The 22881-nt window shown below is 33.7% G+C and overlaps 1 protein-coding gene across 7 annotated transcripts in view; it reads right to left on the bottom strand.

The window, feature by feature from the left end:
* The window catches only part of LOC106108902 (hemicentin-1), a 329995-nt gene that overhangs the window by 88216 nt on the left and 218898 nt on the right, over positions 1–22881 (bottom strand). For all 7 annotated transcript variants that reach the window (XM_013290240.1, XM_013290235.1, XM_013290234.1 and 4 more), the window contains exon 4: positions 21937–22091. In XM_013290240.1, the coding sequence (XP_013145694.1) occupies positions 21937–22091 (155 nt within the window). The remainder of the gene's footprint in view (positions 1–21936; positions 22092–22881) is intronic.

The following is a 22881-nucleotide window of genomic DNA, read 5'->3' as shown; positions in this document are numbered from 1 at the left end:
TTTATGTATCGAAAACATTTTAAAGTTACGATTAAGTTTTCTTATTGCAATACCTTATTCAATTTATTAAAACAATTCAACAAAACGCAACTACATTATTTGGATATACATATTTCGTTGAAATATCGCCCTAAGACGACTTTTTTTGTGTGTGTGTCTGTGTCTAATAGGCCTATAAAACTACTGAACCAATTTCAAAACTTCTTTCACTATTAAAAAGCTACAATATTACTTAGTAACATAGGTTATATCAACAATGGGAAGGGTATGGATATAACAGAAAAGATATGAAACGCATATTCTTTCCGAAGCTAAGGCGGTTCGCTAGTGTTGTATAACTTGTAATAAAAAATCAGACGAGATATTAAAAACCAGTTCCCAGTAAAAACCGTAATTAAAACTAAATTCACTAATTAAGGACAGTACTTAGTTCGTATTAGACTAGTAATTTAGTCGAGTACCAATTAATTTAGCATCAAAACGTGTTTGAATAACTAAAAAGTCGACTAGAATCGCAAATCATTCACAGAAGAGTTATTTGGCTACTAAATTAGTGAAGTGGACATTACTAGTCTAACGTGAATAGGGCATTATACTCTTTTCTAATATGTTTTTAGAATAAGCCGATTTATTTAATTTTCTTTGTTTTTTTTTGCGGCAATTTGTGGCAAATGCTCTTTTCTATTGTACTCAACATTAACTTGTCTTTGTCCCTACGGAAGTATGCTGCTCTTCTATACATTTCTATCAGCCGCCATATTTGAATCTACTCCGTATTAGGCATCTAACTAAAATTATAAATATAAAATTTAAATGTAGAACATAGTCAGAAAGAACATAGGCTACCTTTTAAATTTCGCGCGTAAGACGTCGCGGGCGACAGCTAGTCACATAAACAAAAGAAGCTCGGCGTCCCGAATACGAACTATTTTAAAACTCATTAAAACAAACACCGTTTTTCCTTTCCGTTACCGTTTACCGCCTTTTGGAGCAAATTATTACCATATTCCGCGCCGTGTGGTCCGCACCTTCCTAATTATGGTAATATTACCATAAAATATTCCCCAAGTAATACTATCTCCCGCCGAATACTTTATTGGATGAACGTTTAAAAATAAATTTTGAAATTATTTTCTTTAACATATCTTTACTAGATTACTTCGTAGAAAACTTATGTTTTTACAAGCTTTTGCCCGCAAATTTATCGGCGCTGAATTGAAAAAAAAAAAACGATGAAAAGTGTCATTAATGTTATTAGAGACTGTTATACATATATTTTTTATAAATAAAGTACACTTAAATTACGATTGTAGAAAGCACAAGTACAAATAAATTTAATTTTAGCTCGTATAAAAAATAATTTTGTGAATAAGGTTATGTTACGAAAAATTCAAATAAAGGCTTTATTTGTAAAGTTGTTATGAATCTGTTTTGATTCCGTGCAGAATGTTTCTGAAAGTTAACACAACGGAAAATAAATTACGCGGCAAACGTTTGTCGGTTTCACCCCAAATAGGGTTTTGTTTGAATTACAATTTCAACGTAACAAGTTACTTTCGAATACGTGAAACGATGTAATGCTTAAGTACACTTAAGTTACAGAAACAATTATTGTAATTATGATGAAATGCCGGACAATTTTGTGTTATTTTATTTGAAACATCACAACTGTATAGTTTCGCTTTGATTCCTATCAGGTTATATGTAGGTGCGCGAACTCGATTTTTAGTTGTGCAACTAAACAGTTGAATTGGTTGCGAAACAATCGACAATCGCACAGTTGTGCGATAGTTTAGTCAAAGATGTGTATCCGCTCTTAGACATAGTAGTTAGCAACATTTGATAATGTATTAAATTTTCAACATAAGTTGACAAGTTAAGTGATTGTCCCGTATTCCTATACAATCATACTAATACTCGTATTATAAATGTGAAAGTTTAGATGGATGGCTGAATGGATATTTGCTAGAGTTTCTAACCTAAACCGCTGAACGGATTTCCATGAAATTTGGTACAGATGTAGAGGATAGTCTTGAAGAACACATAAGCTACCCACTTTTGTTTTTTTAATTCCCTGCAGACGGAGTGGCGGGCGAAAACTACTAAGTTATAAGATTCAATTATGTCATTTTTATTTAATAACTGCAAAATTAAACGAATAAATTAATCAAAATTCTCTTCGACAATAAATATCTCTGGATACGAGGGCGGCAAATAAAAAAAAATCCCACGGATCGTATATTAAAAAAACTAAGTTGCTCCAAGAATTTTACGACGTCGGCCATACTTTATAGGGTCTATAAATAAATCAAAAGAAATTAATCCGATAACGCTTTCGTGGTAAAGTCTAAAGAATTTTAAAAGTTATTCTGCGCTAAGTTATGGCAGTTTAAACTTAGCAGTTAGGACTTAACTTTAAAAGATAAAGAAAAATTTAATTTTAGAACCACTAAGTACAATGTAAAAAGCAATGTATCTAATTACGATTTACATCGCCTATTTACTTATTAAATAAGCGATATGGATTTTTATATAACATTAAATACCTCTAATTTTCATATACGCAAAATACATATGGTACAAAGAATTTTTTCTGGCTTTTGGAAATAGGTGTTCTATATATTCGATTTTTATAAAGTTTTCTGCCAGACTTTCCTATCAAGTAAGCTTTTATTTGATCGTCCTAAAAGCGTCTGTCGATAAATTTCAATAGTAACTAAAACCTCCATTATTTACAATACGTATAACTCGGCCACTTATCTCGTAAGCCTGGGTTAGCAAACATGCTCGCCGGATAAATTACAACACGCGTTGGCAACTCGCCTGGAACCAACAATGTGGGACTAAAGACAGGTGTACTTAGGAATATAATTAACTTACTAGAATTATTTAGGTTCTATTTATTAAAAACTCAACATTTCAATATATATTTATTGTAGAATAATTAATAGTTAGACCTCAATTACACAGGTCAACGCAGCGTGGGTAGGCCTCCCGCAAGATGGACCGATGATCTGGTCAAGGTTGCGGGAGTATCCTGGATGCGGGAGGCGTAGGACCGATCATCGTGACGATCGTTGGGGAAGGTCAAATGGTTGACTAGTAGTAGTAGAACTCAATCTTACGTTTTATATAACGTTAATATTTTTTATTTAGTAAATAACTAAATATTCGATAAATAAATAGTAATAAATTTTCTTAAAGCACCTTAATATTTAGGTGTAGAGTCCGGCAACGAACAATAGTGTAGCATTTCGTAGCTTGTAGCGTTTCGTAGCATTTGCTGTAGCACTTTACACTCGCTAAGCAAAACAAAAGGCACCTAAGTTATAAATATGGTCCTCGAATAGTATTTGAGTTCAAATCCTCATTTATTTCAGGAAGTAATGAAAATGTACCATATTTACCATTAAGTTTATAAAATGTTACCAAAGAAATTCTTCCTAAACAATGTAAAGTAACATTAAAAATTCTTTAAAATGTAACTCGAATATTTCAGAACGCACAATTTAGTTAAACAGCAAACAATGAAATAAAAAATAAAAGATAATACAAAGTGTCGTAAAATTTGTCTCTGAATTATAACTGTCCAAACAAGTGGCTGTTTTCAGACAATAGTTACGTAACTCGCTGTATAATTAGACCGAAATAAACGCGACGTAATCAGAAACGCTACTGCGAGCGCGGATATAGCAATGCTAGATGTGTCAACAGTTATTTTTTATTGTCTACTAAAGTTGTACAAAATTTAATTTCAAGTGTGCTGCTTTGGGGAATTTAACTTGCACAAGTGCTCTTGATTTTACTAAAAGTATTGTATATGTTTTTGTTTAATTTAACTAAAATTTTGATATTGAAAATATTACTGTATGACTTTAAAAGTGTGCTATTTTCAAGAGTTGAAGCTTATATCTACAAGATTAAGTTGGTTAACTTAAGAAAAGATTAACTAAATAATATCTGTATAGATCTCCTGGTATTAATTCAAGTATATTTAAATTCAGTGTTGAAATATTACAACTCGGTCACCTAAAATTAAGCAATGAATACGAAATTGCACTCGAATGAATGCAACAAGAAGTATCACTGTGCATTGTGCAAATTGTTTCCTTGCAGTGGAAAACTTTCCTTAATACAAGCTCCGGCTACAATATTATGAATTTTCATTAAGTTCACAACCACGCTCATACATCCCGGGAGAGCGCGCTTTGCCACATCTAGTAACTAATTCAAATCATTTCATATTCAAATGCGTCGGTATCGAAGCTCGCAGCTGCGAGGCAATCTGCTATCTCCACTACGCGAATTTAAATCTTACACCCATGAAAATACAGTTGAAAATATCTAATTTATATAACTAATAGACTATGGTATTATTTTGAACTTTATTACCAACACATAAAGGTTATAAATTCAGTTCATATAGTTAAACACACTATTCGGGAACGCAGTCAACCCTGTACATTTTGTGGATGTAGCGAATTTATACGTTTATAGCTTTCATTATTTTAATACTGTTTCCCATTATGTGTTTTATGCTTTGGTGATAAAGATTATTTTGTAATGACATATTATTGTAGTTATATTTGATAGTTATTGTACACAGAGTATTTGAAGTCTTACTGCAATGTCATAGGTATTATTTTCCGTTGCACATTAAAATGGGTACACGTTTTGGCAAAATATTTTCACTATAGGTCGGAATGATTTCGTAGATTTTCTGTATAATATTGTGGCAGATATATAATTTAGGTTGGTTGTAACAAATTAGGCTGAATCACAATTAGTGTAATGAATGGTGTATTTTGGGACATTCCGCCGTTTTGGAAGCGCGTGGTTTGTTGCCTTTTAATTAATTTTATCGTGTTTTAATCTTATTGGTTATAAAACATTGCTCTTGATAAATGCATTTAAATACAAAGTTAATTAATAAGTATATTAAAACGTATTTACTTTTAAATAATATAAGTGCTGTTGATTTGGAGCAGGCGCACACCTTTGACTAAACTGTTGTGCGATTGTTGGTTGTTTCGCAGCCAATTCAACTGTTTTGCACAACTAACATTGAGTAATGTGCGCACCAGCAGAGCGAGACTAAAGAGTTGTGCGATAGTTTAGTTTCAGGTTCTTAAAATTGAAATAGTATACAAATCTGGGCTTGTACATATTAGTCTATGTCTGGAGTTTCCGAAGTGATGTCCATGATATTTCCTTTTCTACGCCATAAGCCTGCTTGAAATTTACAAATACGTCAGCGGTAAAAATTTTCAACACAGCTCGGTAATAAACATATCTACAATATACAAACACGTCAATCGCAGTCGACTGCTGACTGCGAACTGAGTTAAAGTTCAAAACATGCACCTCTCGCATCCATTATTGAATTTCAAATAACTTTCCTCGAACGGATGGATTCGCTGTTTTCCTGATACGTTTCCAAATGCAGTCGTAAATAATGTCTAAAAGTGAACATATAAATATTCTGTCTAGACTGGAACCCTAAACTTTTTTATAGACAACTTACAATATTTTACAGGTTTACTTTTACGTTACATTATGACTCTACTAGCTGTTCCCTGTGGCTTCATCCGCATGAAATTATGAAAATTTTATTTTATTGTTTACATTTGTCAAAATAACATGACATTACAAACCTTGGCAATCTTGCTTCCTTGATATAGGCAGCAACTTATGGTCTCTTTCCCATATTAGCATTATTATCCAAATTATTTACCCCCTAAGTTTAATAGCGTGAAAATATATAGCCTAAAGCGTGACGTAAGTGTAGGACTTTTTATTAAAAAAAGAATTATTTAAAAATATGCTATAATTACTGACATCTTAGGCAACAAAGAAGTGTGTGTTTACGCTTTATTATAATAGTACGAGTATAGATTGTCGCGATTATATGCCGTCACCTGACCTTTCTTGTACCTTGGATTAGTTTTTGAAACACTAGTATTAGACCTATCGTTAGGTACAAATCTGTATAAGTTTTTATATTTAGGAAATACTTAATAATGTTTAAGTTTGGATTTTGTTGACACATTTTTCTCTTTTAGAAATAAGTTCGCACACGTTCCGACAATACGCAATAAGTCAAGCGAGCGTCAGCAAGCGATAGTGTTAACAATATTTAAGGCGCAATCCCTGCGTTAGTGATGTTCCTAAATATATCGATAATTGTCAAGATAATTTAATAAATTGCTCCAAACTAGTTCATTAATTTAATGATATTCGAAACTGAATTATTAAAACAAATTTAAGACGTCGACTTTTTTAATTATGAGTTTTTCAATAGAAAAAAAAGTTTTTAATTTAATAAATCACCAACAAACAATACAACAAAATGTTTTATGTGAATGGTACTAAAATGTTGTTTATACTTGTATTTGTTTTAGGGTTGTAGCAACTAGATATCGATATCGACATCCCGCCCAGCGATATATCGATGTCTGCCGTTGGCCTATCGCCACGGCATCTCACTCCGGCTAATGCTTGCCGCAATGTTATCTATACGCCCAAGTTATTTATTGACTTGTATACGAGAAACGTTCAATTGAAATTGCACCTTACAAATTGAAGGAATTCGTAATATAGATTTAAAATTTAATCTTTTTTATATTAGCATATTTGTAGGTAAAATAGAGTAGCTTTAACTGACAGCTCAAATAAATTTGTTGCAGTCAAATTATTACCTAACTAGCCGTTGATGCCGTTCGTTCGCGTAAAATTAAAAACAATATAGCCGATGTTACTCACTGATAACGTAGCTTTCTAATGGTAAAAGAATTTTTGAAATAGGCTCAGTAATTTTTGAGTTATAAACATACAAAAAAGCAAATCTTTATAAGTGTAGATTCCACTAACATGTGGTTTAGAGTTCAGTTTGTATCAACTTATAAAAAATTTACTAAATACAAACGCTAGTATGTCTAAGACATATTTAAAATCATTTTATTTAAACAAATCATTGTGTTCTATTCCCTATAAAGGGTGGGCACAGAATACCCTTCCATACATCTCTATATTCACTTCCTTCTTACGCATTTCTTTCACTCAGTTCATACTTTTCTCGGCTTTCCTCTACCTTTGTAGCCATTCCCTCTTAACATTTCCTTGTTTGTGTAATTATCGCGTAACATACAACGGTAACCTTTTGGATGGATTGATGTTTGTTAGAGTTTGTTGCCTAAACTGCTGATCGGATCTCGATGAAATTTGGCATAGACGTAGAGCATAGTCTGGAAGAATACATAGGCTACTTACTTTTGTTTTTTAATTTCGCGCAGACAGCGTTCGAACGCTAGTCTCTACTATTATAATAAAGCGTAAACACACACTTCTTTGTTGCTTTAGATGTCAGCAATTTTTGAATAATCCCTTTTTGGATAAAAAGCCTTAAACTTGCGTCACGCTTTAGACTATTATATTTAACTGCCATTAAACTTAATGGGTAAATATTTTGGATAAAAACCCTAATGTGGGAAAGAGACCATAAGTTGCTGCCAACATCAAGAAAGAAAGATTTGTCAAATGTAAACAACAAAATAAAATTTTCATAATTTCATGCGGATGAAGCCGCAGGGAACAGCAATATTAAATAATTTCTACAACATAATATGAAATACATAAGAAGTCGTTATCAGGAACAATTCAGTTTTGAGTGTCAAGACTGTCCAAGGAAACGGTTGTAGGTGCCAAGATATACGAGATATCCTACAATGTTCATTTTTGCCTTGGATCCACGCCAATATAACAACACTATACCGATGTTACAAATAAATTCGAATAGATTATTGATAGGGTTCTAGGAAATTGTTATTCAGAGCTGAAGTATATTTCCGAATTTTAAAACCAGTTGTAGACAATGAAATGCGCTTTTACACTGTTACTAATATTATAAATGCGAATTTTTTTGTATGGATGTGACGTAACTCACAAATAGCTTAGAGGTTCTGAATGAAAATTACCACAGAGATAGATTATTTTCTAAAGATAGACAGAATTGTATAATACGATTTTTGTTATCAGCAACGCAACATTATCTTAGCGTAATCTGCAATCTACTCCAATTTTAAAACTATGTATATACAAAACAATATATGATAACAGCTACCTAGATTTAGGTATATTTCACGCGGACACACGCTGTTAACAGCTAACATAATCTATACTATTATAATAAAGCGTAAACACACACTTATTTGTTGCCTAAGATGTCAGCAATTATAGCATATTTTTGAAAAAATCTTTTTGTAATAAAAAGCCCTACACTTACGTCATGCTTTAGGCTATATATTTTTACGCCATTAAACATAGGGGATTAATAATTTGGATAAAAACCCTAATGTGGGAAAGAGACTATAAGTTGCTGCCAACATCAAGGAAACAAGATTACCAAGGTTTGTCATGTCATGTGATTTTGATATTTGCTGTTGATAATTTGACAAAATGTCTATTTCATTATTCATTTGTTTTTTATTAACGATACTTTATTGAGATGCCTTTTTATGAAAGATCAGTGTAAACGTCTGGAGTATTCCAGACGCAATCAAATTAAAGGTTCGATATCTCAGCGTCTGTCCTCAGCCGCGGTTCGGATTAAAACGAAAGAAAAACTGTGATACATAATTATGTCGCACCGCAGCAGGGGCATCTCATTACGAATAACACTTTTATCCCTTACGACACGATCACGTTACGATTTTATTCATTTCATTAGTGCAGAAATGTATTCAAGAATTAATACACAAGTACTTTGAGATAATTCATTATTTAATAATAACATTTTTGTATTTACTAAACTAAAAGAATGCAATACTAGTATGTAGTGTTGATCTTAATGTAATTTTTAACTGCTCATTGATTTAATAATTATTTTTTTTGTGATATTGACACATTCATATAATGTTGTTTACTTTGATTGTTTCTAGACTGCGATAATAGATGATAGACGATAAAAAAATCGCATGATCTAAACAGCATCACTTGCGGTAAACGGGTAAAGCAGGGCCGGATCGTGGGATCATTTCCATAAATAACGAGACGACCCGAGTGCCGGTTAACGATGTTTTTAACGATTATTCTCGTTATCTACATTTATTGGAAGGGGACGGGATGCAGGGGATTTTTCCGACGCACCGCAACTTGCAACTTCCCGAGATAATTTTACATCGCGCTTAGTTTTTCTTGTTTTAAAAGGAAATATAAAAGGTTCCTGTTATTTTATCCAACGTTATTTTATGCAACAATAAAATTAATTCGTATTTTGTTTTAAAATATGTTTTTAGAGTTTAATTTGAATTTTAATAAGAAAATAGATACTAAGTAACGAAATGTTTTAAGTTATGCAGTATTTAAGAAATAATTTGTAAGCTATCTCCGACATACTTAGTTCTTACAAGATACTTAAAGCTTACTTAGTACGTATAAGATGTAGGATTCTCTGCAATGCAGTATAGAGCTAGATCTAGTCTGAGCTTTCGTAATGAGAGCTAGTTAGGCTCCCAGTTATTGTAAGTACACCTGGAAAGTACTTAAATTTAGTTTACAAAATTATAACTAATTTCATTTTAATTTATATGACGATGCTTTTAGTTTTGTTATCAAGTTTGATAAAAACAGTGCTTTTTAGACAAGAAATAAATGAATAATGTTAGGTTAAAAATAAGGCTTCGTCCATAAAAAATACAGACACTATGTGTGTTTTCAAAATAAAACTTCTATGTGAAAATTTTAAAAGTGTAAATTTTCTCAAGAAACACCTACGCCCTAGCAATATAACAATAATCTTGAGGTTGGCGATAACTTGGCGGTGACTTGGCGATAAGTTGGCACAAAGTTGGCGATTGCCCAACGTGCTGAAGAAGGGCTCCTTCAGTGTGAGAGGATGGCTGCAATCGCAGGCCGCGGATCTTGGCAACCGTTGTCTTGATCGACTTTTACTTCGTCGAAGTTTCACACGAGGGTAGTACAATTAGACAGAGCGCATAAGAGCGCAGTACGGCTATTGTTTAAACCACATACTGTACTGTTCTTGTCGAGTGATGTGACTGTACTATTCTGCCGCATTATTATGCCCTCGTGTGAAGATTACAATAGCATACGTTTTCCTATAGGATTTTCATTGCGTTCTATAGTTACCACATTAATTAATAATTCTCGTATTACAATATATAGAGAGGAACGATTGGTATTTTTGAATGTATTGAAGTAACTCAAAAACTACTGGTCCGATTTTAAAAAATATTTTACTGTTAGAAAAGTAATCTATCTGTGAGTAAAATAGACTATATTTTTTTTATATCACGCGGACGATGTCGCGAGCAATAGCTAGTCACGAAATAAATTTGTTTTTTAGAAAAAATAAATTAAAAACACATAGAGATAATGTACATAATTGATTTCAATATTTCTTTAACATTCTTATTTCAAAAGTTACACTAGAAATATAATTTGAACATTCCAGACTGTTGTAATTTTATTACATTGTTAGTTTTATTTGGAATCAAAGCAGAAATTCTGAGAACGTATGTAATTGAAAATAATGAATAGAAAATGAATTATTATAAAAGAGATCGTAAAAATTAACATTAAAATTGAGTTCTTCAGTTTTCTATTGTTAAGATTTAAAATTATTGATTTTTAGATCTTAACAATAGAAACTTTATTGTGCCTAAATTATTTTCAATGTAAATTTCATCTATGCTATTATAATAAAGCGTAAACACACATTTTTTTGTTGCCTAAGATGTTAGCAATTACAGCACATTTTTTTGTGATTATTTTTTTTAATAAAAAGCCCTACACTTACGTCACGCTTTAGGCTATATATTTTCACGCCATTAAACTTAAGGGGTAGATATTTTGGATTAAAACCTTAATGTGAGAAAGAGACCATAAGTTGCTGCCAACATCAAGAAAGCGAGATTGCCAAGGTTTGTCATGTCATGTCATTTTGACATTTGCTATGAATATATTAATAAAAGTTTCATAATTTCATGCGGATGAAGCCGCACGAGAACCGCTAGTCACTAATAAAATTACTTTGGTATATAACATGATTCAAACAAAATAATTATTTTAAATCAATTACATACAAAACACATTTTTGACAGCTATGACGTCACAACATGGCGCCGATTTACACATGTTGCGTCGTAAAGTATTAAGAGCGGGCGCTCTGACTAAACTATCACACAACTGTTGTGCGATTGTCGATTGTTTTGCAGCCTTCAACTGTTTAGTTGCACAACTAAAAATCGAGTTCGTGCACCTCCATATAATCTCCATTAAAGCGCGAATAGTTGTGCGGTTTATTCAAATATGTCCGTGTTCTAAAAATATCCTAAAAGATTCGCCTTCTAAATACGTATTTATTTGTCAAGTTGTGTACAATTGTTGAAGCAACATCGAATGTTGAACGTATTTTAGATGCAGCTAAATTTTATTCCACATTGTACAATACCGGGGGTGTGGTTTCCCATACATATTTATTCCAGCTCCCTCTGGCCCTAGGCCAGGACGCGTCGATGCCTTTATTTGCAAACTATTCGTTGCTTCGTAGAAATGCCGATTTCTCGTAAAATATGTATTAAAGTCAGTAAACAAAAACCTTGAACCCAAACTATCGGACAACTGTTTAGTCTCGCTTTGATTTTTAGTTGTACAACTGAACAGTTGAAGATGTACGCACGCTCTTGTTAGAATTACAGGCGGTAAATTAACGTGATTACGTCACACACCGAAGCCGATTGTACCTCTCTGCTACTTATTCCGCTATCTCGCTCGCACGCTAGGCTCAGAAATTTCACAATGTCTAGGTTATATTTATATTTGCCACGACCAATCTATACTAAAATTATAAAGAGGCATGATTTGTATTTTTGTATGTATTGAAATAACTCAAAAACTACTCTGCCGATTTCAAAAATTCTTTTACCATTAGAAAGCTACGTTATTAGTGAGTAACATAGACTATCTTTTTTATAATTTAACGCGGGAGAAGTCCTCGCGACTTAAACAGCTAGTATTTAATAATTAAAACTATTTTAACTCTACCCAGAAACAGTAATTGGATACTAAGTCAGTTCCATTTATTTAATTTAGAGAAACGTCCGTAGAATAATTTTCATCTTTTTAAAAAGAAAAACCACATTTCTCTAACAAATTATTCTACATCCGAGTACAAAAGAACAAACGTTATCTCTTAATATACTTTAAAAACTCTACGCCCCGTTAAATAGGGCTATTAGGATTTTATTGTGTGAGATACATTGCTCGCTTTGTTCGTGAGGCGTAATGTCCGGTCATCAGTTGCACGGCAGTGTAGAATGACCATTGCCTCGATTACGTCATGAATGTAGTCCAAGAGATAAGATGACGAGGTAACGATATAAAAAAAAATTGTATAAAATATTAACTTTATAAATTCCTTGCTTTTTAAATGAACTTTGCTACATTTAAAGAAATGCTTTTACTATATTGGATTCTAAGAAATAAAAAAATGCAAGTCGAGACGTCTTCACGAAGACCCACACTTCGGAACGGTATAAAATGAACTCGAGAATATTCGATATGGAAATATTATTCTTAAATCCGTACAACATCGGAAATGCAGATTTCGTGAAGGAAAATACTATTGGAAGTTGAATTCGCTGGTTCAGAGTTACAAATGGTTCGAACCTCTTTGTTCTGACGGATAGCGTTAAGGCAAATTTACACAAGCGAATAGCGAAACGAAATACATTGCTTATTCTATCAAAATCTTTTAGAAAACAGAAGTAAAACGTGAAGTGTTCTAGAAGAGATCAGATGGATTGTATGAATGATGATATACTAATATGACGAAAGGTAGATTAGGAGGGAAAAACCTTGTTGTGCCTTGACATAGGATAAGACAAAATGATGCGAGCAATCGTTTTGTCTGTTTTACAAGAGATCTTCAATGAATCTTCTTGTTATAGCTCTGTGGTTAAACCGACTTCTATATGCGCATACTTTAACTAAACCATGGCACAACTATTGTGCGATTGTCCATTGTTTCGCAGCCTTCAACTATTTAGTCGCATAATTAAAAATCTCATAGGAATCAAACGAGATTAAACGGTTGTGCGATAGTTTAGTCAAGTATGTGGGCGCGCTCTTAGATTCGAGATTTCGCATTAGAATGCTGTTTATCACGTCAGTCGAAAGCCTCTGATAAATCCGTTGCATATTTCTCTTACTTTAAAATAAACACACGAGGAAATTTTATATAAAGGTGGAAGCTCCAGTCACGTCGTTGATTTATGCATTGCGAGTGTTCTGGTGCATACAGGAGTTGAAGGTGATAGATTTTGTTCTCACTCGCGTATGTTATTGATGTCTGAGATATCGCTTCATAAGAGCGCACCTTTAACTTTATTTTTTTATAACATAAGTTGGCAAACGAGCAAGCGGTCACCCGAATCCGCCAAAATGGCGAAGCGAACGCTGCCGATAGACATCCGCAACTGCAGATGCGTTGCCTACCCTTATCCGACGGTGGAGGAGACGCACATAAAGAGGATATTTCCCCTTCCTTTGCATCTCCTTATTAGAAAATGGTGGTAAGGAGTAAGGGACTTAAATTAGGCCTCCGGCACCACACTCAACAGACGAAACACGGAATTACTTCCACTTCACGCCTGTCTTCTGTGTGGTCGTGGTATTACACCGGGCGTGCCGGCCCATGCGTGCTAAGATGTTAAAGCGGGCACTACCACTGTAAACTACATTATCGCACAACTGTTAAGTCACACTTTTCCTATGAGCTTATATGGAAGTGCGCAGACTCGATTTTTAGTTGTGCAACTAAACATTTGGAGGCTGCAAAACAATCGACAATCGCGTAATAGTTCTGCAATAGTTTAATCAAAGGTTTTTCATATTTGGAATTTTCAACGTTAATATCTATTACAATGTCACTTTCGTTATAGTGTGTCTAAATAATTTAGATCAGTTTGACAATTCATTTCAAATTTAGTAGGGATGGGTTGTGTAAAATCAGTCATGAATCTTATCGATTTTCGATTTTTATTCTTATAGAAGTTGGAATCGATAGATTTATTGTTATAACTTATGAAATAAAAAAACACTGTTTTCTCAAATTAATAATGGCCATAGCAAATAATGAGAGTAAATAAATGTTTATTACTACTACAGCCGTACGTAATCGAATTGGATTTCGCTATTATTTCTGTCATCGCTAAATTCTCTACACTATAATCAATACTAGAATTGTCCTATAAATGAGTTAATAAGAAAATAATAATTTTAGTTGAGTTCCATAATTATTTAAACCGAATATCGATAGTTCAAAATTGTTCGCTGCGTGTTTGTCTTTCTATTAAGTATGGCATTTGCTTTCATACAAATTGAATTCTATACTTCATATGCGTCATTTATCAAACTAATCTATCTTATTTAGACAGACTATATCATTATTAGCTGTCAATTCTTATAATTTAGGTTTCTTTGCTTTTCTCATTTTTTTATGATTATTAATTTCTCTTTTTTAAATATTGGTTCAAAGATTTTGATTAAAAATCTACTAGTATTAATGGAAATCAATTTTATTCACATTTCTGATCGTCTCTGCCGCCAAAGGGTATAATTTTATAATTAAATTGTGATTGCTTTGAATTAATTGAACTCCGTTGTTTCTCTTATAAATAATGTATTTGATATTTACATAGTCAAATGTTGTTCTAACAAAGCTGTGTGTTATTCCTCTGTTTTTTTCTTCACGATTTCATTTAACTAAAGTTTTATGTTAAAAAAATGTTAACGTAAATTAATTAAGTAAAATGCTACTGTAACTTTGACTGACTGAATGTTTTTGTCGTGCGTATGAAATTCACGGTTAGTTTTATGACAATATTTCTAGTAATTCTGTTAATCAGTTTCTTTTACTACATTTTAGATGTTTATATAAATTTTATTCAAATAAACAGGTAAAGAAAAAAGTATTTAGTATGGAACCTTTTCCGACAAGGAATTAAAGCAATGTTGAAAGTTGTTTTTTTAAAACAAAGTTCTAAAACGTTTATTGTGAGATATACGTCGAGTTCTCAGTTTAAATGTACGGACATCAGTTGGCAATGTGGGAGGAAAGGAGGGGCAAAAATCTGCCCATTTTGTAGACGTAATCGTCACCATCATTTTGTGTTTGGTGCTGGTGTGAGTGATAAGCGGAAGCGTTTTATTGAACAAGACTGACTAAAACAAGACGTAATGTAAAAAGCATAATATCCCGTCTAAGATACAAGAGAATGGAACAACCGATTGAACAAGATCGACTTAAGTGTGTCGTCATCACGTAAAATTATCGTAAGTAAATAAATTTTATAGACCACTTTTCTATTGTTTTTATTATTAAATTTTAATCAATGATCTTTCTTTTGTTATTTTTAATATATGATCATAAGATTTCTGTCTGTTACTTTTTATGTTTGTTCCTATTTAGTACATAATAGTATTCTATTTGAAAACTATGTTACACAAGTAAACTCTAGGCCATACGCCATTGCCCGTGTCAGTGTGTAGGTCAGCTTGCGTAATGTCACGTGAAATGAGCGCATAAAGACATTCTCCGCTCTATAGTGATGTGACATACATACTTGTATATCGATAGACAATTAAAGTGAACACACATCAATACGATAACAAATTGAACTTAGTCCTCATTTCGAATCATTAAATGTTTGAAACCTATTGTATCGACACATAGATTAAAGAGTACATACATAGATTACAGAGCTAGGAAACATCAAATATAGTTATCCTAAACTTATATATATGAGAGGCTATGCGCTAGTCTAATATCGCTGGCTTAACGCATTGTACATAGTATCGATAACAAACTCAGAACATCACTATTCTCAGGTAATGCGTCGTGAAATTCCCGGCTGCGGTCAATGCGGCCGTAGCGCCTTGGCCGGCCGGATATTGTCCCGTCACACACAAGCATACATTGTGTGTTCCCTTCAATAAAATGTCAAAGAGCAAATTATTGCGGAGATAGTTCATAATCGAAAGGTAAAGAACTTTTAAAGTGTGATAACTATTGATATAAAGTATTGTTTATTTTCTTAACCATGTAAGAAAGCTTTTTCGATGGCTTTTTAAGTTTTCAGTTTACGTTTTAACTAAAAACTACTTAAAGTATAATCAAGTTAGGAGTGTGAAATTACCGATTTTTGTACGCCTTTTCGGCTTTAAATAAACAGTATTACGGATTTAAATTCATTTGAAATTTTTGGTTATCTTTTTAATAGGCAGTTTTTTGAATTAACTGTTACCTTATTAAGTTAAAATTATATTACATATGTATAGTTTTATAGAAATAAAAGTTATCTAAAGATTCCTCTTGCGTTAGCAAAACCTTACTTTTTAAATTAACTCCTAGCGAAAAGTTTTCGCGTTTCTAAATTAAAAAAGGTAAAAGTTTCCAGTCAAGATGCGAAAATATTTTTCCTTTCCCGGTTCCGAAACATTTTGCCAAGAAAAGGACCTCTATAATTTAACCCTCTTTGAAGAAACTTTTGATATGCTTCTATTTAAGTTGAATGTTTTATACGTAACTTAAACTTTGAAAGGATGTGAGAGCTATTAAGTTGGTATACTGCCATCGAGAAGGTGCAACAAACACTGATGTAATATTATAAAGTCTTAGCTCGTTAATAAAAAAGTTACAATGAATTTAGTAAAAGTTCTGTTGTTATCTCTTTTTATCCTTAAAGAAGAAACGAGACAACGATAAATTTCAGCTTCGACAGTACACTTTATTAGTACTTTAATCAAACAAGCCGTTTCCCCTACTACATCACTTTAGCGTTATCGCGCGAAATACAATGCATCATGTGTATTGTACGCTCACTTCCGGTCTCGTCGCTTCCGCAGCGTACCCAGCCGGCAATGTACATCGCGCTACCCGAATAAATCGCCTGTATAAAACTGCATTTTTCAGAACCGCGTGAATTGTGTGACGTTTCCTTCCCGCTTACACCACTTTTTTACATCGGCTTGTATTTGTCTGTTTAAAACAGTGTCCCAAAAAGATAAAGTAAAACGTCGAACCTTCATTTAAACATAAAACATAAAAAAACGCACAAAATTGAATTTAATTGAGTACTTAATTAATTTTTTTTTCAATCGCTAGAAGAAAAACTTTATTTTAATACTAGCTGTTGCCCGCGACTTCGTCCACGCAATATTAAAATAAAAAAGTAGTTTATAATTTGCCCGTCTATGTTCGGTCCTTCATCAAATGTGGTATGCGTACAGACAGACAGAAAAAATTAAATGCGATTTTCGTTATCAGCAACGCAAATACATCTTTCCGAAATCTGGATTTTGTTTTTTGATATTACAAAGAGACACTCTAATTTTATTATATGTATAGAAGATACAGATGATTTTTTTTTTCAAGGTATATAAGTCTATTATGCAATAAAATAGATTGAAATAACATAAAAAATCTTCTATAAATCCTTTTATATATCCGTAATCTATCTTAGATATTTTAATAGGAATTATCGTTTCAAATTATACTACGAGCTTAGTTTAGTCGTTGAGTACTTTACCCAGTATTTGATTTCAAATGGTTCATAATAGGCAAACTAAACACAATATCAATTGCTCTTAACTACAGTTGACCCTGTAAACGGCAATACAAACAATCTAATTAATTAATACTACCATTACATAGCATTGTTAATTACATTCGATTATGCAACCCGTCTCGGGAGGGGGAGGGAAACCATCCCCATATAACCTCTAGGGTAGTCCTCCCTAAAAAACGCGTATTGAGTGACAGCCCAAGCCGAGGTCCCCTCTCGGGGACCCTTGTGCTAAGTCACTCCATGGAGCGACCACCGAAGCGATCTAAGAGCTCGGTGGCCTCCCAATCCGGTAAAAATAACGAAGTAACGGCCCGAGCCGAGGCTCCTGAGGGAGCCCTCGAGCCTAGTTACTCTTAAAAGAGGTTTAGGCTAAGCGCCATCCGCGCTGGGCCACCTCAAGCCCGGTGAATCTGTAAATGCCTCTTCAAGGCAAACAGTGACAAATCAGTCAAAAAAAAAAAAAAAACTCCCTAAAACTATCCGGATCCAAGTCAATTAGATATAAGGGTATATCTGTTATGATTGTAATCTTTGTTTTAATTAGCTTTCCGGACTTAGAAGTGGAATTTGATATCTTATATGGTTTTGATTTTACATTAGAAATATATACAATTTATGGATAATATTGTTTAGGGTGTTTGTGTTTTTACAGCATAAGACAAACGAGCAAGAAGTCACCGAATTCACCAAAATAACTGCTCCCACCCTTAAGTCAATAGAAGATAACATTTTCCCGACCAATGCGTCCCTTCCCTTGCTAAATCTACTGCCTCTTGCCATCATTGCCTTGTACTTAAAAGATAGAAAGGGAAGAAAGACTAAAATTAGACATCTGTATTTATATTACATTGACAACTCTTCGAGTACCAAATACATGAGATCTTAACCTTTCAATTCTTAGTTATCATTTCCACTAAGCGGTTTGCCGAGCGACTTGCCCTTTGTACCGCGCCAGTGGAAATTTTTCAATATTGTTATATCTACACAAAAAGGAAGTTAAGATAACTTTAATTTAGTAGCGTTTAATACAATTTAGCAAAGGTGAAATCTACCATGTTCAATTTGTGTCAATCCCAGTTTCCCCAGAGCGGGGCCCTGACCGCACGTTAGCTGTCAACGAGCGGCAAACCACAACGGATTTCAAATAGCACGTACGTAAATATTACCGCGGGCATAATAATTGCCCCAGTATATGGCGAACTGCCAAGGTACACTAATCATTCCTTTAAATGTGCCTAATTAGAAATAGCTTTTATTTACGAGTATATTAGGAGAAAAAACAATTGAGGACGTCCCTAAACTTATTATCCCAGTGCTAGGGTAGAGCCTGGTTGGGCAACCATCTAGGGCTCTGTACAGTAAGAGACGGTAAAATCTGTGAATGTGCGAATACATTCTCTCATATATTATCTATTATATAAGGCTATCAAATAAGTCTATTATCTCCCCCCTTAATAACATGGTAAATAAGGGGGCAGCATAGAAATCTAGCTCAAGGCGATAGCGCTAAAACTGGTACTGTATGTTCCAATAGCATCACTATATTACTATCGATTCTACAAAGTACCTAACTTCTTACTAATCTTTCTAATATTATGAACGCGAAAGTTTAGATGGATGGATGTTTGTTAGAGTTGTAGTCTAAGCTGCTGTATGGATTTTGATGAAATTTGGAATATACAAATGTAGTTTATAGTCTGGAAGAACACATAGATTACTTACTTTTGTTTTTAATTTGCGGTCAACAGCAAGTAATTACATGAAGCTCTTCTTGTCCGTTTACTTAAAGAAAATATCAATTTGCTTAAGTTCTTGCGCTTTCATCTTTGCTCTATTTTGTAAGACAACGTTAATCAACTTTGCATCGTTCGATATCATGGTTCTAATTCATTTTGTAAACCCATTTAATCTTGTAAACATCGTTTTAACAATATTAAAATCACTCTGAAAATATCTCGGCATCTATTCGTCACTTGATTGACCCCGGATTGAGTGTTTTAGTAAATTTACATATAAATGTGAAAATTTCCCCTTAACCCTTGAATCGCTGGCGGGGACATTATCTTTATTAAACCAAGACGGGTCGCAGAGACCCCGCGGGGTACTTTTCAATCTTTAAAATCGCTCGCCCAACAGCACTTAGTGTTAATTAATATTAAATTCAAGCTTAAAAGGGGACCCGATTGGGGTCCTGTTTATTGTATTCAATTTGTATTTTATTTTGTCAGAGCAACGAAGTGTTAAGGTTACAAAGCAACTTTGCCAAGCGCACATTGGGTTCTATTCCCAAGAGCAATTTATTCATCAAATATTGTTCTTACATTTGCTTCTAACAAAGAATAACTTTCTTGACTCTATAAAAATTTAATAAAAAAACATCTAAAAGTAAAATCCAAAAATAAGTAATTAATCAAAACGTTCAAAAATATTGCTATTTTTTTTAATCACTGTTGATAAGACCCATGTCAGTAAAAAACGTAGTAACTGGCATGTATGTTACATCATCGTGCTAGCTATTGTCACCTAGTTAGTAGGCACATGACAGTTGCTAGCATACAAATGTACAGCTGACATGTGTATTCCCGTACTTTTTATATAATATTTGAACCTGGGACTATACTCGCTGTATCATTGTGGTCGTCATTAAAATGTCTTCGGTAAAATGGAAATTATAAAAACAATATGTTGCAAATGTCGCCGACAGATGACGTTAATGTCATCCTCACATTGAACACAATACGTGATTCCGCCTCAGATGGGAATTACATATTTAATTGTAGCTTTGCCAGCAAGTAACGAGTCTAAAAAAACCTAGAAAATATGTTCTCATTTACAAACTATACATTTCCTGAATAATCTATACTCAATAAAAAAACAGAAGCAATCGACCAATACAATAATCCTCAACCCCAAAATATACGTTTCAAATAAAATATCCCTCGATGTGTATACTTCTTTTTCACGTATACACTTTTATATACAAAAGTATACAAGTGTGAAAGGGATGAAGTTGGCTTGTATCGCCTGAGGCAAGTCGAGGCAATATCCTCGCGAACAAAACGGCTTGCCTTGGAAAGGAAATAGTGATGTGCCCGATACTTAATTAATTTATGGATTAACTTGTTAGTCCCTTTTTATATACGGATGTTTCGGGATTTGGTGGAACTCGATACGATTTACGAAGTACGTCTAGGATTTATTTTATTAAGTTTTAGTACAAAAGAAGACTGTATTTTCATGTTCAGGCCTAGATTTTAATGGCTTTTTTACCAGTTTTTAATATGATTTGTAGGCAAGAGATGAATATTCTTACTAATATTATTTAGATGGCTGAATTTTAAAATCCCAGAATGGTTTAAAGGATCCCACGATCTTCTTTACCAATGAAGGGGCATAGTCCGGAAGAATACATAAGTATTAAGTTTTTTTTTAAATTCCGTGCGTATGAAATCGCAGACAAAAGCGAGATATACTATAAGAGTGGGCGCACTCTTTTGACTAAACTACCGCACAATTGTTGTGCGATTGTCGATTGTTTCGCAGCCGGCATCTGTTTAGTTGCACAGCTAAAAATCGTGTAGTGTGCGCCCCTACATATAACCTCATAAGAATCAATGCAAGACTGAACAGTTGTGCGATATTTTAGTCAAAGGTGTGCGCGCTCTAAGGTAACATTTTAAATGATTACCCTGCATCAGTCTCTAAATCATCGTTTACGACACACAGGAGACAAGCTGTCAAATTTCCAAAGTATAGTAATTTGGTACAGTTTTTACAAGGAAAACTCCCGACGCTCGTGTCGTTAAATCAAAGTAGATTTACCGCTATAGAATTTGAGCAGGTGCGCAGTAATGGTTATTTCACACGAGGGTAGAACAGAGTAGCAATGTAAGTAACAGAGTAGCAAAATAACGCATACGCCGACCCAACTGTTTTGAAAGTAATCGGTCGAATTGTACTGCAAGTCTACGGCTCTTTACTAGTGTTCTGTCCTCGTGTGAAATGACCATAAATTGTTAATGTCTCCAACAATACGACTAATGTACTCGCCTCAAGTATTTTGTTTTTGCGACTGTTTTTATGTGGCCGTTGAAATATTTTAGGCGAGAATAAAATCAGCTCATTTTTCATGGACGTATAAAGTATTTTTATAGATACCTTTTACGGATAGGCTGTTAAATGTAACGTTGTATAAGCCCTAAGAACATTGACACCTTTTATGTAACTGGTGTTTTTAAACGGGATAGTGTATTTAGGTATATGGTCCTTTGAGTCGGATAACACTTACTGTATGTATGAAAGTCGGTGACTTGCACGGTGTTGCAGTCCTCTCCCACCTGCAGGTATGTGATCTCGCAGCGGTAGACTCCCTCATCATCAGGTTTGACGTTGGTGATCACCAGCTCCGCGAAGGTCGCATTCGGCTCGTGGGATATTGACATTCTGTGGACAAAGATAACATTATAAATCTATCCTGAAAAACTGTAACGATTGTTAGAACCGCTTACAACGTAAAAATTTACTAATAACTGGATATTTATTAGACGAAAGCCAATTAACGCCCAGTGATGGACACTTTATGGATCCTAAACTAGTCGGTGCCATCAACGAAAAAAATTGACATAAGTGTTAGCCTTATAATGTTTAGTTTGTAATAATGTCAAACGAAATATTAAATCATTTATGCTGAGTTTCTGAAGTTTCTATGTATTTTATCATTACCTAATGATTCAATGGTGTCAGGTTAAAATGAGTTTCAATGGAGTAAAGCTCACGTTACGTAGTTCGGAAACGCATTCTTTGAATTTATCGAACCAATAATACAGAAGAATGATTAAAAGTATATGGGTAACCGGCCATTAGTCATGTATTGGCAACAATTGGACTCAAAATACTTGCTGAAAAAACATACAAAGTTTTTAATCAAGGACAAAAACTACAACATAATATAAACTATTACAACATGAATTTCGTAGAATTTCAGTCACTCATCACTTCAAGATATTAAAAAATCAAGAACCAATTTAACAAGTCGTAATAAAACAAGTAGTTTTGTTTCAGAACTCGAAGTATATAGAACTGCACCTTTTTCACAATTCGTGCGGCAAAATGCACAAATTGTGAACTTATTTCGTCCGGAACAATAGCCAATTAAAACTAACGCCAAACGCATAGACCTATCAATCTGCTGAGAGCTTAATTACTCACTGGCAACTGAGCCACCTCGCTACGT

Source organism: Papilio polytes, unplaced genomic scaffold, assembly GCF_000836215.1.
Source record: "Papilio polytes unplaced genomic scaffold, Ppol_1.0 DF821400.1, whole genome shotgun sequence".
In the NCBI taxonomy this organism is placed as follows: Eukaryota; Metazoa; Arthropoda; class Insecta; order Lepidoptera; family Papilionidae; genus Papilio; species Papilio polytes.
Note: the sequence above shows the minus strand (reverse complement) of the source record. Positions and strands in the feature narration are given on the sequence as shown.